At 39.0% G+C, this 17642-nt stretch overlaps 1 protein-coding gene across 2 annotated transcripts in view; it reads left to right on the top strand.

The window, feature by feature from the left end:
* Positions 1-4908: 4908 nt before the first annotated feature.
* NSRP1 (nuclear speckle splicing regulatory protein 1) overlaps positions 4909-17642 on the top strand; it is a 51699-nt gene continuing 38965 nt past the window's right edge. The window contains exons 1-3 of one of the 2 annotated variants that reach the window (XM_006863196.1): positions 4918-4946; positions 5382-5411; positions 6206-6299. In XM_006863196.1, the coding sequence (XP_006863258.1) occupies positions 4927-4946; positions 5382-5411; positions 6206-6299 (144 nt within the window). In that variant the 5' untranslated portion in view covers positions 4918-4926. Of the gene's footprint in view, positions 4947-5381; positions 5412-6205; positions 6300-17642 lie in introns of both variants that reach the window. The other variant, XM_006863197.1, reaches the window with a different exon arrangement.

The following is a 17642-nucleotide window of genomic DNA, read 5'->3' on the forward strand; positions in this document are numbered from 1 at the left end:
TACAGGAACAATCAAATAAGATAGATACAGCACTGGAAACAATTCAAAACCTATAGAAAGAGGTCCAAACGATCAATAACAGAATATCAGAAATAGACAGTACTCTGAAAGGGCAAAGGAGTAGAATAGATGAGATGGAAGGCAGAACCATCTTATCTTCTGTCCTGGTGTGGCGCTGTGGATTAGTGTGCTGGACTGCAAGGTCAGTTTGAATCACAAGGTCAGTGTGGTTCAAGCTCACCAGCCACTCCTCAGAAACTCTGTACAGGGTCACTATGACTCGGAAACAACTTGATGGCTCTTAACAACAACAACAACCTCCTGTCCCCAGAGCATCTTCAACTAAAAATTTCAAACTTAGATGCCAACATTTTAGGAGGTTTCTCTGTTACCCAGATTTGCTGCAGACCCAGGTGAGTAAAGAACTCTAGAACACTGAGTTGGAGAACTCATCCTTCAAGCTTTAAGAAAATCCTTGATAGTTTCATTACAAAGTCCCAGAGATAATGAGAGAATACAGAATTTTAATAAGCCAATTCAAAGACTCACAATATATAGAATTTTGAGCTCGACACTGAGTAATTTTGTTTGTCTAATTGCCCATTTGGAGTCCTGGTGTGGTGCTGTGGGCTAATGCACTGGACTGTAAAATCGGTTTGAACCACAATGTCAGCATTTCAAGCTCACCAGCCACTCCTTGGAAACCCTATACAGGGTTACTATGAGTCGGAACCGACTTGATGGCACACATCAACAACAACACAATTACCCATTCAAGTTGCTTCAACCAGGAGGTAGACAAGTGAGGAATGGCTGGTGGGTTTGAACTGTTGACCTTGTGACTAGTAGTCCAGTACTTATCCTGTAGCGCCACATCAGGACTCCAAAGCAACACATGCCCATAGTTTAAAGATTCATCCTGTTATATGATGTCTATTAAGACCAGAGCTCTTTTCAGCCTCCCTTACTTCCATTCTTCCTTGCTTCTGAGCTAACCATTTTCAATTCTCTTTGCTCAGGGGTTGGTAAACAGCAAGGCAACTGCCTGTTATGGTAAATAAAGTTTTATTGGAACAGCCAAACCCATGTTATCTATTACTGTTTACACACCACAAGGGCAAAGTTGAGTAGTCCCCACAGAGCCCATATTGCCCACAAAACCTAAAATACTTACTCTCTGTTTACAGAAACAGTTTAGTCACCTATGTTTTAGCTGTGGAGTCCTGGTGTGGTGCTGTAGCATAAACACTGGAATGTTAACTGAATGGTTGATGATTCAAATCCACCAGCCGCTCCTTGGAAACTGGGACACTATGAACTAGAACCGACTCAACAGCACTTGATAACATTTTAGTTGCAGTTTTTGCATTTGCCTTCATATTCCTAAGTGACATGTTTGTATGGCTACTATTTTCTTCTTCTTCTTCTTCTTTTCCTTGTTTAGGTAATTAGCTATTAACCTCCCAATAAGGAATGCAAAGAATTAACTCTTTCCTTCCTCCTTCCTCAACATACACACATCTTCCTAATATAATTTACATTGTAATTTAGGATAGAATAGATCAATATTCAGTATTTACATTATCATGATTATATATGCTATTTATGGCTTTGCCATGTCCTGGTGTGGCGCTGTAGAATAAGCATCACAAGATTGGCAATTCAAACCCACTAGCTGCTCCTTGGAAACCTTTATACAGGATCGCTATGAATCAGAACCAACTCCAATGCACTTAACAATTTACAATTACTTTCCTGTAATTCTTTGTTGCTTTTTCTTGAATAAATGTGAAGAGAAAACTAGAGTGACTATAATAATATTAGACAATGTAGATTTCAGAGCAAAGACTATTACCAAGATAAGGAAGGTCATTTCATAATGAAAAAGGAGTCGGTTAATTAAGAAGACATAACAATCTTAAACATTTATGCACCTAATAATGAACTTTCAAAATATTTGAAGCAAAATTGCTGAACTAAAAATCCATAAAGGCAGAAACTATATTAGTTGTTGCCCACATATATTGGATTTAGGGGGAGATGGATAGTGACTAATGGGTAGATAGTTTCTTTTTGGAATGTTGAAAGTGTTCTAAGATTTATTGTGGTGATGGTTCCACAGCTTTCTGAATATAGTAAAAGCCATTCAATTGTATACATTAAATGGGTGAATTGAATTACATGGTATATGAATTATATTTTAATAAAATTGTTACTTTAAAAAGATACCAAATGAAAACATCAGAAATGGTCATTATATGGGTAAATCTATTTTTTATTTAAAAATTTTAATGGAAATTGATTGTTTAAAGCAATATAATTTATTGTGCATTTATAACGTGGTGGTGGTTGTATGCCGTGGAGTCAGTCCCAACTCATAGCAATTCATTCATGAAAAGTATAAGGTTTCCAAGGCTGTAACTCTTTACAGGAGCAGAAAGTCTCTTCTTTCTCCCAAGAAGATGCTGGTAGATTTGAACTGCTTACCTTGGGGTTAGCAGTTCAACTCACAACCCACTAAGCCACTAAGTAAAATGTGTGACAATGTTAACACAATGAATGAGAGAGGGGAAGTAGGAGTATATTCTTTTTTAAAAAAAGTTTTTATTGTGAATTGAGTGATAGTCTACATGGGAGAACATCAGTTTTACACGCATCGTTCTATTGCAATGATTATAATCCCCTCCGTGCATCATCATTTAACAATATTTGCTTCTATTCCCTCTGGTTTTTGTTTTGTGGGTGGGGTGGGGAGTAGAAGTATACTTTTGTAAGGTTTTTTATAGAATACATGAAGTGGTATATTCTTACTTGAAAGTGGACTGTGACAACTTAAAGATATATACTATAAACCTTAAAACTTATCTTTTTTAAAAAAAAATAGCAAAGGGATGTGACTAATAAACCAACAAAGAGAGTTAAGTGGAAACTTTCTCAATCAAAAAACAAAAACCAAGGCAACCCAAACAGACGAAAAAGGGAGAAATAGAAAACAAATAGGGGTCTATCAATAATCACATTAAATGAAAATGATCAATAACCACACTAATTGAAAGGAAAAGATTGCCACATTGGATAAAAAAAACAAGACCCATATTTGTGCCCATTCCAAAGAGAAGTGACTCATGAAGTGAGGGATTCATCAAACAATGTCAATATCATATGCAAGTAAAATTTTGCTCAAGATAATTAAATAGATGCAACAGTACATCTACAGTTCCTGTAGATGTTACATGGGGTAATTGATGGGATTAGATTCTAGGAGTCCTGTTGTGGCACTATAGGTAAGCACTGGACTACTAACCACAGGGTCAGCAGTTCAAACTCACCAGCTGTCCTTGAAAACCATACACAGTGTCGCTATGAGTCATAACTGACTCAGTGGTACTTAACCACAACACAACTTCTAGGAGAGTAAGGAACAGGAGGAGTTAACTCATTCTCTGTGATTTAAACACGTATGTATATCCTATAAGTAGCGTAGTGGTTACGAATTGCGCTGCAAACCTTAAGGTCAGCAGTTCGAAACTACCAGCTGTTCCGTGGGAGAAAGATGAGGCTTTCTGCTCCCATAAAGATATACAGCCTTGGAAACCCTGTACAGGGTTGCTATGAGTCGGAACCAATTCCACGGCACAAAACCACCACCAACCACCTTATCAAGCATGATATCCTTCTCCAGCGACTGGTCCCTCCTGACAATATGTCCAGAGTATGAGAGATGAAGTTTGGCCATCCTGGCCTCCAAGGAGCACTCTGGCTGCACTACTTCCAACACAGATCTGTTGGTTCTTTTGGCAGCCCATGGCACTTTCAATATTCTCCAACACCATAACTCAAAAGCATTAATTCTTCTACCGTCTTCCTTATTCACTGTTCAGCTTTTGCATACATATGAGGTTATTGAAAATAATCTTGTGGGAGGTGGAACTCAACAGGACTGCCTAGTTTTTCAACTCTGAAAGAGTGCAGTCTTACTACTTTTCTGTAACTATTAGTGGAAAACATTTGAGTGTTACTTCTCTGATAGGTTTTCTGTCTTGCACAACAAGTTCCAGGTTTAAGACTTTCACTGTGTATAACCATGCTTTGCCTAATTACTCTGATCCAGGAATACTCACAGAAAAGGAGGGGTGGGAAATTAACAACCCAGGGTACTGGTTTTTAGATTTGAATGAGCATCAGAGTCAACTGGAGAGCTTGATTAAAACTAATTGGTTCCCACCCCAGTTTCCGATTTAGATGCGGTTTGGGCGTTGTGGTTGTTAAGTACCGTCGAGTCGATTCTGGTTTCCAAGGAGCCGCTGGTGAGTTTGAACCACCGACCTTGCAGTTCAAACGACTTTGCAGTCTGACGCATTAGCCCACAGCACCACACTAGGACTCCGGTTTGGGGGAAGGGGTCGCCATGGGTCTTAACAACAACATTAATTCTCAGGGCGCGTTGGTGGCGCTGTAGGGTAAACTAATTTATAACAACAAGATTAGCAATTCAAGCCACCACCTACCAGCCTCTCCATCAAAGAGATGATTTCTGTTTCCATAAAGATTCACAGCCTTGGAAACCTTACACATGGTGGTTATGAGTCAGAACCGACTCAAATTGCACCTAACAACGCTAATTCCTAGGCGATCCTGATGCTGATGCTTCCCGGACTACACTTTGCAAGTAACTGGCCTAAAATTATGTCATCTTATTATTCCACTTCTCTCTTGATATAGAGGCAGCTGGTCAGCTTCGAAACAAACCTGAAGGCCACAAATCCAGGCTCCCAGAAGTGTGAATGCGACTCAAATAAAAGACCCAAACACAGAGCTGCTTCCAGCAACCCAAAGCCGCGCGAGAGTTTACGAGGAGACGCCTGCGTCTGCCTCTGCGTCAGTGTTACGTTTGCGTCGGCCACGTTCAACGGAGCCGGGAGCAAGATGGCGATTCCGGGCAGGCAGTGAGTGATCCGGGAGTTAGGGTCAGGCTGGGGAACGAGACCACAGCGACTATGTCATTGTCCGAGGAGTAAAAGTGTACTGAAAGTGAAGGGGTTTTGTCGTCAGGGCTAGAAACGGGATAAAACAAGAAATCCTGAGGAACATGTATTCCCCTCCCCCATACATTTTTCAGGTTGGAAGCCCGAAGTTTAAGGGAGAAACTTGTGAGGAAATAAAGGAAGTTAGGCTGAGGGGCAGAGAGCGAGACTTTTCTATTTTCCAAAAGCTCGGTCTGAGGCCCCTCAGTCTTGCTTCCTACCCCGCGCTTGAGTTTCTCCCCGGTTGGATGCTCTCAGGAGCAATGAGAAGAGAGACCATTCCTGGCTTCCTTAGAGGGCCTTGTTCTCCATGGCAGAAGCTCAAGTCCTGATTCCCGCCCTCCCTTCTCGTTTTAGGAATGTTGTGCTGAGAAGTCACAGAAAAGGGTAGGCATTTAGGAATGTTGTGCTGAGAAGTCACAGAAAAGGGTTGAGATATACGTTGCCGCAAAAGAGACAAATACGGAACCTACTTGGAGACTGTATTTTTGATGTGCAATCCTTAACTATTTGGAGCGGCTTCCGGTGATGTCAGAGTTTTAAGGTCAAAACATCAAACACTAAATGAGTTACCTAAGGATGGTTCTCTCAGATGCTCCGAGACAAAACAAGAAGGCTTAAAAGTGTAATGGGAACAGACCCCCTTGGCTGCTTGGGTTTCTCAGTTTATGTCATCTGTTTTCAAGTCAAGGAACATATTTGTAAAACAGTATCATGGGTTCCCCAATTACTTCGTGTGGGTTACATTAATCCAATAACGTCTTTAAAAGTACCCACTGGGGGTGGGGTGATCTCACCTAGCTACTTTCTTAACTCTTCTTAGATCCCAAGAATAATTAAGAGCGCTTTTGTTTTCAGTGGATATGAACTGAGCTTTCCACTTACCATGCTCTCTTTAAAGCGACACTTCGTCATGTAAAACATCTCTGAAGTCTGCAGTTCTCTGGGTAAAACTGGTATTTGAGCAAGGCCCATGTCCACAATCAGTAAAAGTAATAATTACAATAAATTATGGCTTATTAAAATGTTGAGATCATAGAATATCAGAAACAGCTTGTTATATGTTCATAACTATAACATGTTTTGACTTGGTAGCTTCATCTGGAAGACGTAGCGAATGTACTTTTTAACATTTAAAGATAATGCTCTGATTTCTATTTCAAAACCAAAAAATAATGCAGGTATGGGCTTATTTTGCCAAAGAAAACACAGCAGTTGCACCGTGTTTTGCAAAAACCGTCAGTGTTTGGGAATGATTCTGATGATGATGACGAGGTAAGGGAACTGTATTTTTTCTCTTGAATTGTTGAAAATATAAATTTTGTTTTTGATTGAGTTGTGAGTTTGGCACCTTTGCCTTTTTAGTTACTTGCCACAACAGTGTATCTGCAATGTATGATAATTTATAAGGTTATTAAAAGGAATGCTTAAAAAAGAAGCTCCACTGATAATTTTAAAAGCATAATGTTATTAAGTGTTGCTAATTTGGTTCTGATTCATATGACCCGGTTTGGGGTTTGCAAGGTAGATTTGAACCTCCAACCTTGTGGCTAAAAGTCCAGTGCTTATCCTACAGTGCATAATGTTGTTCTTTTAAAGTGCTGTCAAGTCATTTGCCACTCAATGACCGTATAGGGTTTCTGTGGAGCAACTGGTGAGTTAGAACTGCCAACCTTGAGGTTCAAATGGACCTTGTGGACCAGTGTATTATCCGCAGCTCCACACTAGGACTGTGCATAATAGATCATCTAAAATATTTTTTTCAAAAGCTGCTCTAAATTAATATTTTCAGACAACTTATATTGTTGTAGTAGTCTTGGTATGGCACTTCAAACTCACCAGCTACTCCTTGGAAACCCTATACTGAAACTGCATATAAGTTGGAAATGATTCAACAGCGCTTAATAACAACAACAATATTGATGTGACAGAATTATTGGTTACATGAAGATCTCTAAAAATTCATATTAAACTGTCATCGATTTCTTAGAAATTTTTATTAGCAAAGTCGTTTTCTGATTTCTTAGCTAACTTCTGAGATAGTGTAGTAGTTATTCTTCATGGGAATACTCTTTTGATTATTTCTTCAGGGTGTGGCAAACAGTTGCTGTTAAATGATAGTATCCATTGTTAGTATTAGATAGCACCATCTAATAAGAAAATCTACTTGAATAGCCTAAAGATTGTTTTTCTGTGAAACTCACATTTTACAGCAGCTACAGCCCCAAATGTATGCTTACCTAATGTTTTAGTCTTTTTTTTTTCTTTTGTGGTTCTTACAATGAAGATCTTTTCACATCAGCTAATCTCACAATTTTCTTCTACTGTGGCAGAAAAATAGCTTTTCTTACAGTTTCCTAATGTATATTCCATTGCTATAAAGTCTACTTTGACTCATTGCAACCCTATAGGACAGAGAAGAACTGCTTCCATAGGATTTTCCAAGACTGTAAGTCTTTTTAAGGGAGCAGACAAAGTAGGTTTCTAAGACAGAATCTTTAAGGGAGGAGACAGCTTTATCTTTCTCCTGTAGAGTAGCTGATGGTTTCAAACCACTGACGTACAGTTAGCCTAAATGTAGCCTAATACTTAACTTGTTGTGCTACTAGGGCTCCTTAATTATATGATAAACCAAAAGAAAGAAAGAAACACCCAAACCCACTGCCATCCAGTTAATTCTGACTCAAAATGACCCTAAATAGGATTTCTAAGACTAGCTCTTTCACGAGAGTAGATAAGCTCATCTTGCTCCCGAGAAGTGACTGGTGAGTATGAAACAACAACCTTGTGGTTAGCAGTCTAGTACTTACCTCACAGCACCATCAGGACTCCTTAACTATATAATAGCATAGATGAAGAATTGAGCTTATTTGGTACTTCTTTGCTTCTTATTTATCTTCTAGTAAAGAAATTGGCTCTATATGGCATTCTTATTTAAATGAAGATATAATTGATATATAAAATTTATAGATTTAAATAATAAATTAAAAGTTGATAACTTTTATTAATTATATATACCCTAAACATGATGTAGACTATTTTCTTCTCCCCAGAATGTTCTTTTTGCTCCTCTGTCTTGTATTCTGCCGCAATCAGTACTCATGATTTCAGTCACCATAGATTAATTTTGTATGTTCTAGAGTTCTATGTGTGACTTCTTTCACTCAGTATAATGTCAGTGAGTTATCCATTCAGTTCCAGAACAGTTTTCTTAAAATCCATTCCCCCCTCCCTCTTTTTCAACTTTATTGTGAACTGGATGAACAGTGACTCGAGTTTTTCATTCTTTCATGTATAATTCTTCCTAACATTTAAGAGTAAGTGATTATAACAAAGTGAATCAAGGCTAGTAGTTCAATCAGTATTTCTACTTAGCAAATTAGATTTTAAATTAGAATAATGAGACTGTTACTAATTATAGCGCTTACATTTTAAAATTAATCCTAAATATTTTATTGTTCATTATCAAATATTTGATAAGGAAAAGGAGCTCTGGTGGCGTAGTGGTTGTGAATTGGGCTGCTAATCTTACGGTCAGCAGTTTGAAACTGCCAGCTGTTCTGCAAGAGAAAGATGAGGTTTTCTTCTCCTGTAAAGATTTACAGCCTCAGAAACCGTGTACAGGGTCCCTGTGAGTCAGAACTGACTCCACAGCACATAACAACAACAACCTGGTAAGGAGTCCTGTTGTGGCACTGTAGGATAAACAGTGGACTACACTTCAAACTCACCAGCCACTCAAACTCTGTACAGGGTTGTTATGATTTGGAACTGACTCCATGGCACTTAGAAACAACAACATGTGTTAAGGTGTGATTGATTTTGTAGCAGGCGCCTATATGCTTTTTTCTATGCAGAGCCTTTGTATGTCTTTTTAGGGATTGTAATGGTTCAGTGGTAGAATTCCTACATTCTATGCAAGAGACCCTGAAGATCTGGTATGGCACTGTAGGATAAACACTGGACTGCTTACTACAAGGTTGATTGTTCAATTTTACCAGCCACTCTTAGGAAACCTATACATGGTCGCTATGAGTTGGAAATGTCTTGACGGCACATAACATCATCATGCAGGAGACCCCAGTTAGATTCCTAGTTAGTGTGCCTCATGTGCAACCACCACCAGTCTGCCATTGGAGCCTTGTATGTTGCTTTGATGCTGAACAGGTTTCTGTGAGGCTTCCAGATTTAAACAGACGAAGAAGAAAGGTCTGGGTTGGCCTGCTTCTAAAAATCAGTCAATGAAAATCCTTTGGTTTAATCTACTACTCACCGTGAGAATGGTGCAGATAGGGGCAGTGTTTCATTCCATTGTACATAGGGTTGTCACGAGTCTGGGCCTGACTTGATGGCAGCTAATGACAATGACCAAGATATAGTGCTATCTTTAATCAATTCAGAATGTAATAGGGAAAATAGACATGTAAACATTACTATAAAAAAGATTGAAGTTAGGAAAGGAAACATTGAGGGGTCTTGTGTGCCCATTGCTTATGTGTTTTATTTGATCTTCATAATAACCCTATGAAGTAAGTAGTATTATTCCCATTTTGCAAATGAGGAAATTGAAGTTTAGGAAGGCTATATGTCCTTGTGCATTGCTGCTGGCAATATAAAGTGGCGTAACTGTTGTGGAAAATAGTTTGATTCCTCAAAAAGTTAAACATCCACTCACTCTTAGGTATATATCCAGAAAAATTGGAATCAGGAACTCAAATAGATACTTACACATCATTGTTCATTACAGTATTATTCATAGTAGCCAAATGGAAACTAAATGGGTAAACAGCATGTGGTATATCATACAATAGATACGAGAAGCTGGGTTCTATGAAGAAAAACTTGGCATCAGGAATGGAGGAAGACATTAACAACCTGCGCTATGCAGATGATACAACCTTGCTTGCTGAAAGTGAAGAGGACTTGAAACATTTACTGATGAAGATCAAAGAGCACAGCCTTCGGTATGAGTTACATCTCAATGTTAGGAAAACAAAAATCCTCACCACTGGACCAATAAACAACATTCTTATCAACGGAGAAAAGATTGAAGTTGTCAAGGACTTCATTCTTCTTGGATCAACTATCAACATTCGTGGAAGCAGTAGTCAAGAGATCATTCGATATATTGCACTGGGCAAATCTGCTGCACAGGAACTTTTTAAAGTATTGAAGAGCAGAGATGTCAGCTTGAGGACTAAGGTGCGCCTGACCCAAGCCATGGTATTTTCAATAACCTCATATGGATGCGAAAGCTGGACAGTGAATAAGGAAGATCGTAAAGAATTGATGCCTTTGAGTTGTGGTGTTGGAGGAGAATACCAAAAGTGCCATGGACTGCCAAAAGAACCAATAGAACTGTTTTGGAAGAAGTGCAGCCAGAGTGCTCCTTGGAGGCCAGGATGGCTAAGCTCTGTCTCTCGTACTTTGGATATATTGTCCTGAGGGAACAGTCGCTGGAGAAGGATGTCATGCTGGGTAAGATGGTGGGTCAGAGAAGAAGAGGAAGACCCCCAACGAGATGGATCAGCCAGGTGGCATCATTGATGGACTCAAGTGTGGCAGCGGTAGTGAGGTTGACCCAGGATTGGACATTGTTTCGTTCTGCTGTGCATGGGGTCGCTATGAGTCGGTTCCGACGTGATGGCACCTGACAGCACAATACAGAAACACAAGAAGGAATGAGGTTCCTGATACATGCTATAACATAGATGAACCCAGAAAACATTGTGCTGAGTGAAATAAGGCAGACACAAAAGAACAAATATTGTATGATTCTACTTATATGAAATACCTGTTGTTATTTTTAAGTGGCACTGAATTAGTTCCGACTCATAGAGACCCTGTAGAGGGTTTCTGAGGAGCAGCTAGCTGGTGAGTTTGAACTGCCAACCTTGCGATTCAAATGACGTTTGGGTCCAGTGCTTATCCTATAGCACCACACCAGAAGCAAGTTCACAGAGACAGAAAGTAGATTGGACTTTCTGTAGTAGGAGAATGGGGACTCATTACTTACTAGGTTCAGAATTTCTGTTTGGGGTGATAAATAATTGACGCAAGATCTGTCTCCAAAACCTATAGTCTTTACAGAGTTATAGAATGTTAGTGAAATGTGGAAGATGAAATGATTCACTTAGCTATAGAGAATTAAGCAGGAATAGGCATTTAAGCAAATCTGTCTTGGTAGAAGTACAACCAGAATGCTTCTTAGAAGTGAGCATGGTGAGTCTTTTCACTCATACTTTGGCCATGGAATCATGAAGGACCAATCCGTGGAGAGGAACATCATGTCGGTTAAAGGGAGGTTTACTGAAAATGAGGGAAACCCTCAGCAAGGTGAATTGATAACAGTGGCAGTAACAATGAGCTCAAACAAGAATTATGAGGATGGTGCAGGACTGCGCAGTTTTTGTTGTGTATGTACAGGGTCGCTATGAGTGGGAACCAAGTCCACGGCACACAGCCACCTTAGGGTTGCTATGAATTGAAATTGACTTGACATCACTTAACAACAACAGCATTATTTAACTCACAATATTGGAGGCAAGTAGAAACCCTATAAGGGTCACTTTGAGTTGGAATCAACTGGATGGCACACAACGACAACTACAGTATTTTTAGAGGGAGGATGAGTGAAACAGTTGTGATTCATGATTAACCTGCTATAGGTAAAATTCTGTCAACAGATTTGGAGCAGATGAACACAGGGTGAGAGAGAAAGTGTACATTGAACAATTATAGAAACTGCATGAAGTAGAGAAATCAGAACTAGTGTAGGACATGACATGGGAAATTCAATCCAAATTTATACTTCCACTGGTCTCTTGACTGGCAGGTGGTGTTTAGTACGTTTGAAATTACTTTTTAAAATTTATATTTTGGTTCTCATGTATATGCATAGATATTAACAAGAAGAGATGATGGCCAGAGTCACCTGTTGGTGGTACTAGGCCTATCCAGAAGGATGTGAGTCCAAGGAAGAGAGAAAGATAAGAAGACTCTGGCTTATTTCCCTTTTCTCAACCTTGAATATACTGTTTCTGTTTTTTCTTTTTTAGTAGAACCCAGCCAGAAGTCAACTAACAAAGGTGCTGCGACTTTGTTCATGATGAACAGAATATATAATTGCGTTTTAATGTAATTTGCTTATTTATTAAAAAAAAAAAAATCAGTCTGGTTTATTCCAGCTTATCCTCTTAGCATATAGATTTAAAGCTGTATAAACTGAGCGTGTTTATAGATATGTGAGGCTTAGCTTCCCAAAACCTAGCTACCCTTTATAGGGTTTCTGAGGCTGTAAATTTTTGTGGGATCAGGAAAGCCTCATCATTCTCTCATGGAGTAAGTGGTAGGTTTGAAGGATTGACCTTGTAGTTAGCAGTTCAATGCTTGTTCTATAGCACTGCCAGGCTTCTTCAAGGGTTGACTGTATATTAAAATATTTCAAAATCAATCAACAATTTAAGCAGCAGCATAATTCATCAGTTTTTGTGATTCCTTTGCTAAAGAGGGTATTTGATATATGTGCAGAGGAGCTGCTATGAAGTAAATCAATCTGTTTTTTAATTTTTTAGATTAGGATTTTTTTTCCATTGGTCCAGCAGAGGGGTCCCAGCATGTGAATTCCATTTAGAGTTTAAAAATGGTGATTTGGGAGTCTAGATTTTTTTTTTTTTTTTAGCTTTTTGTTGTGAATTGAGTGAAGATTTACAGTCAAGATCATCACTTTTGCATTCAAGAAATTATACATCTTGCCTCATCTCAATGATTATAATCCCCTCCATGCAACAATAGTTATCCTGCTTCCTCCCTGTGGTTCCTGTCTGCATTCCATCCACCTTCCTGTCCCTTCTCAACTTTGTCCTTAGGAAAATGTTGCCCTTTTGATTTTGAATGATTGATCATTCCATGATGAGCTTACCTTGTTAGTGTTGTTGTCCCCCCATAAACTTATTTAAGTAGCTCTTTTTTAAATTGTCAGAACTAATTAGAAGTAAATATTTGTTTACTTTTGTTACTTCTCTGTTGGATTCTTTTAATAACTTCATAGCCAGTTTTATTTCCTTCTCAAATTTATTTCAAAAACTGTTGTTAAATTGATCTTCCTGTTAATCCCTTGTTCCCAAAACTAACTGTATTTAAAATCTAAACTATTTGACCTGACATGAAAACCTCTATGCTTTGGCCTTACACTGCTTCTTAGCATTTCTCCTATAGTTTGCATATAGTAAATTGTCATAGTTATGTTTTGTTTTTGCAACTGCTTTTCTTCACACTGGAAATACTTTCCCTACCACTGCATGTCCAAGTTATAACCATACTTCAAAACCCAATGCAAAAGCTGCTTCCTTCAAGATGGTAGTGGTGGTGGTTGTGTGCTGTGGAGTCAGGTCCGACTCATAGCGATGCTGTATAGGTTTTCCGAGGCTGTAAAAAAGGAGCTCTGGTAGCGTAGTGGTTACGAATCAGGCTGTGAACCGTAAGGTCAGCGGTTCGAAACTACCAGCTGCTCCACGGGAGAAAGATGAGGCTTTCTACTCCCGTAAAGATTTACACCCTCGGAAGCCCTGTACAGGGTCGCTATGGGTCGTAACCTACTCGACAGCACTTAACAACAACAACAACAAAACTTTTACAGGAGCAAAAAGCCTCACCTTTCTCCAACGGAACAGCTGGTAGTTCCGAACTGCTGACCTTGAGGTTAGCAGCCAAACGCGTAGCCATTACGCTTCCAGAGTCTTCTTTGATTTTCTCGCTGGAAATAATCTTTTCCTTTTTCTAACACATTACCTTGTTTGTAGTGGGAGAAGGATGAGGCTTTCTGTTCCCACAAAGATTTAAAGCCTCAGAAACCATATATAAGCTCGCTGTGTGTTGGAGCTGACACGATGACACTTAACAGTAACAACCACCTTGCTTTTAATACTTAGCTTTTGTAATGTCTTTTATCAATAATTTGCATACGTATTACTGTCCTGGACTATGAGTTTCATAAATTAGAATCAGGATATCAGGTTTACAAAGAATGAGTAAAATTATTTACTCAGGTAAGATATTACTGTAATGGACACCTTTCCTGATTTTAAACTATAGAGTATCTCCTTGTTCTGCTCTAACGGCTGCCTCTAGGTCTGTACACAGGTTCTACATGAGCACAATTAAGTGTTCTGGAATTTCCATTCTTCTGCAGTGTTAACCTCAGTGTTAACCTTAACTTGTTTTGATGTATACAGTTGGATGCCTTTGCATATGCATAGATAGTCAATAAAGCACAAATAAACAGCTGTCTGCTATTATTTGTTTATAGCCAGCATCCATTTGACATCAGCAATGATATCCCTTGTTCCACATCCTCTTCTGAATCTGGCTGAATCTGGCTTGAATTTCTGACAGCTCTCTACCAATGTATTGCTATAACCACTTTTCAATTATCTCCAGCAAAATTTTGCTTGCATGTAATATTAATGATATTCTTTAATAATTTCTGCACTCTAGGTCACCTTTCTTTAGAATGGTCACAAATATGGATCACTCCTAGTCAGTTGACCTACCTAGACAGTAAGGTAACTGTCTTCCAAATTTCTTGACATAGACAAATGAGTACTTCCAGCGCTGCATGTTTGTTAAAACACTTCAGATGATATTTTGTCAGTTCTTAGAGTCTTGTTTTTCACTAATGCCATCAGTGCAGCTTGAACTTCTTCCTGCAGGTAGCATTGGTTCTTGATCGTATGGCACCTTCTGAAATGGTTGAATGTTGATCCATTCTTTGTGGGTACGGTGACTGTGTATTCTTTCTGTCTTTTAATGCTTCCTGCATCATCCAATATTTTCCCATAGAACCATTCAGTATTGCAAGTTGAGGCTTAAATGTTTTCTTTAGTTCTGTCAACTTGAAAAATGCTCAGCTTATTGTTTCCTATTGGTTTTCTAACTCCAAGTCTTAACACATTTCATTATAGCACATGACTTTGCCTTTTTGAACTGTCATTATAAATTTTCTGTTCGACTTTCTTCCATTGGCTATAGCTGCCCTATGTTCAAGAGCAAGTTTCATAGTCTCTTCTGACATCTACTTAGGTCTTTTGTTTCTTCCCTGTCTTAATGAAACCTTTTGCTTTCTTCATGTTCTTGATGTCATCCCCATGACTCCTGGTCTTCTATCATTAGTATTCATTGTATCAAATCTGTTTTTGAGATGGTCTCTAAATTCAGGTGGAATACACTCAAGATCATATTTCGGCTCTCATGGACATCTTTTCATTTTCTTCAGCTTCAGCCTGAACTTGCATATGAGCAGTTAATGATATGTTCCATAGTTGGTCCCTGGCCTTGTTTTGGCTGATGGACTGAACTTTTCCACAGGTATAGTCCAAGTTGACTCCATGCATAGTCACTGTTTATGTTGTAGAAAAAAGGTATCTGATATGAATAAGTTGTTGGTCTTCGGAAATTCCGTCATGCTATCTCCATCTCATCTCTTTCACCAGGGTAATATTTTCCAACTACCGATCCCTCCACTATTTTGGAAGAAGTACTGCCAGAAGGTTCCTTAGAAACAAAGATTGTGAGACTTCATCTCAGGTATTAATCCTGGTGTGGCGCTGTGGGTTAATGAGCTAGACTGCAAAGTGGTTTGAATTGCAAGGTTGGAGGTTCAAGCTCACCAGCTGCTGCTTGGAAACCCTACACAGGGTCGCTATGGGTCAGAACCGACGCGATGGCCCTTCACAACAACAGCAGACCCTGGTAAAGGACATCACGCTGGGTAAAGTAAAGGATCATCGAAAAAGAGGAAGACTCTCAGTAAGATGAATTGACACAGTGGCTGCAACAAAGAGCTCAAACATGATGATTGTTAGGAAGGCCCAAGGCCAGGCAATGTTTCATTTTGTTGTGCTTAAGGTAGCTATGAGTTGGAGCCAACTTGATGGCTCTTATCAACAAATATGTATCGACAACATACCATAAAAGGCCACGTAATATGTATTTTAGGCTTTGTAGGCCATACAGTCCACTCAGCTGTGTCTTCATAGCACAAAAGTATCCATTGTTGTTAAGTGCTGTTGAGTCAGTTCCAACTCATAGCAACCCTTTATTGGGTTTCTGAGGAACAGTTGGTGGGTTTCAGTCACCAACTTTGTGGTTAGTAGTTCCGTGCTTACCCTGCAGCACCACACTAGAACTCCCAAGTGACCCTTAGATAATACATAAAAAAGTTAGTGTAACTATATTCTGGTAGGCCTTTTTGTTTATAAAAACAGACTGTGTACCAGATTAATCCACAGACTGTAATTTGCTAAACCTTAGTCTGTAAGATTTCTTAAAAGTACTGTGATAACTAGTGCTGTAAGATGATTAGTAATCAAAATAGTTAGATGTTACATAAGGATCCCTGGTTGTGTAGTGGCTAAATGCATAGCTGCTAACCAATAGGTTTTTGGTTTGAACCCACCAGACATACCACAAAAGAAAGATAAGGTATTCTGTTTCCGTAAAGATTACATACAGCTTTGGAAACCCTATGGGACACTTCTACTCTATCCCATAGGGCCACTATGAGTCAGAATCAACTTGATAGCAAAGGGTTAGATTTTGCATAACAGATTAAAAGTGGAACTTCCTTTTAGATGTTTCTCTGTGATGGTCAAATGCTTATTTTACACTGCATAATGAATTTTCTTGAAATGTAGTGCATAAACATCGATATCTTAGGCATTAGTGAGCTGGAATGGACTGGTATTGGCTATTTTGAATCTGATGACCACATGGTTTACTATGCCAGAAATGACAAATTGAAGAGGTATGGTGTTACATTCATTGTCAAAATAAACATATCCAGATCAGTCATGAGGTACAATGCTGTCTGTGATAGGATAATATCCAGTCACCTACAGGGAAGCCCAGTTAATACCACTGTTATTGAAATTTATGCACCCACCACTAAAGCCAGTGAGGATGAAATAGAAGAATTCTACCAACTTCTTCAATCTGAAATTGATCAAACTTGCAATCAAGATCTGTTGATCATTACTGGTGGGTGATTGGAATGCAACGGTTGAGAGCAAAGAAGAAGGTTTAATAGTTGGGAAATGGTGGCTTTAGTGATAGAAATGATGCTGGAGAATGCATGATAGAATCCTGCAAAATCAATGATTTGTTCATTTCAAAAACCTTTAGAAAGCATAAGAGATGACTAAACATGAATGTCACCAGATGGAATACATAAAAATCAAATTGACTACATCTGTGAAAAAAGACGATGGAAAAGCTCCATATCATCAGTCAAAACAAGGCCAGGAGCAGACTGTGGAACAGAGACCATCGATTGTTGTTGTTAAGTGCTGTTGAGTGGGTTCCCACTCTTAGCGACCCTGAATGGGGTTTCCAAGGCTGTAAATCTTTACGGGAGCAGAAAGCCTCATCTTTTTCCCACGGATCAGTTGGTAGTTTCTAACTGCTGACCTTGCAGTTCACAACGCAATTCGTAACCACTATGCTACCAGACCATCAATTACTCATATGCAAATTCAACCTGAAGCTGAAGAAAATGAAAACAAGTCCACAAGAGCCAAAATACGACCTTGGATATATCCCACCTGAATTTAGAGATCATCT

Source organism: Chrysochloris asiatica, unplaced genomic scaffold, assembly GCF_000296735.1.
Source record: "Chrysochloris asiatica unplaced genomic scaffold, ChrAsi1.0 scaffold00054, whole genome shotgun sequence".
NCBI lineage: Eukaryota > Metazoa > Chordata > Mammalia > Afrosoricida > Chrysochloridae > Chrysochloris > Chrysochloris asiatica.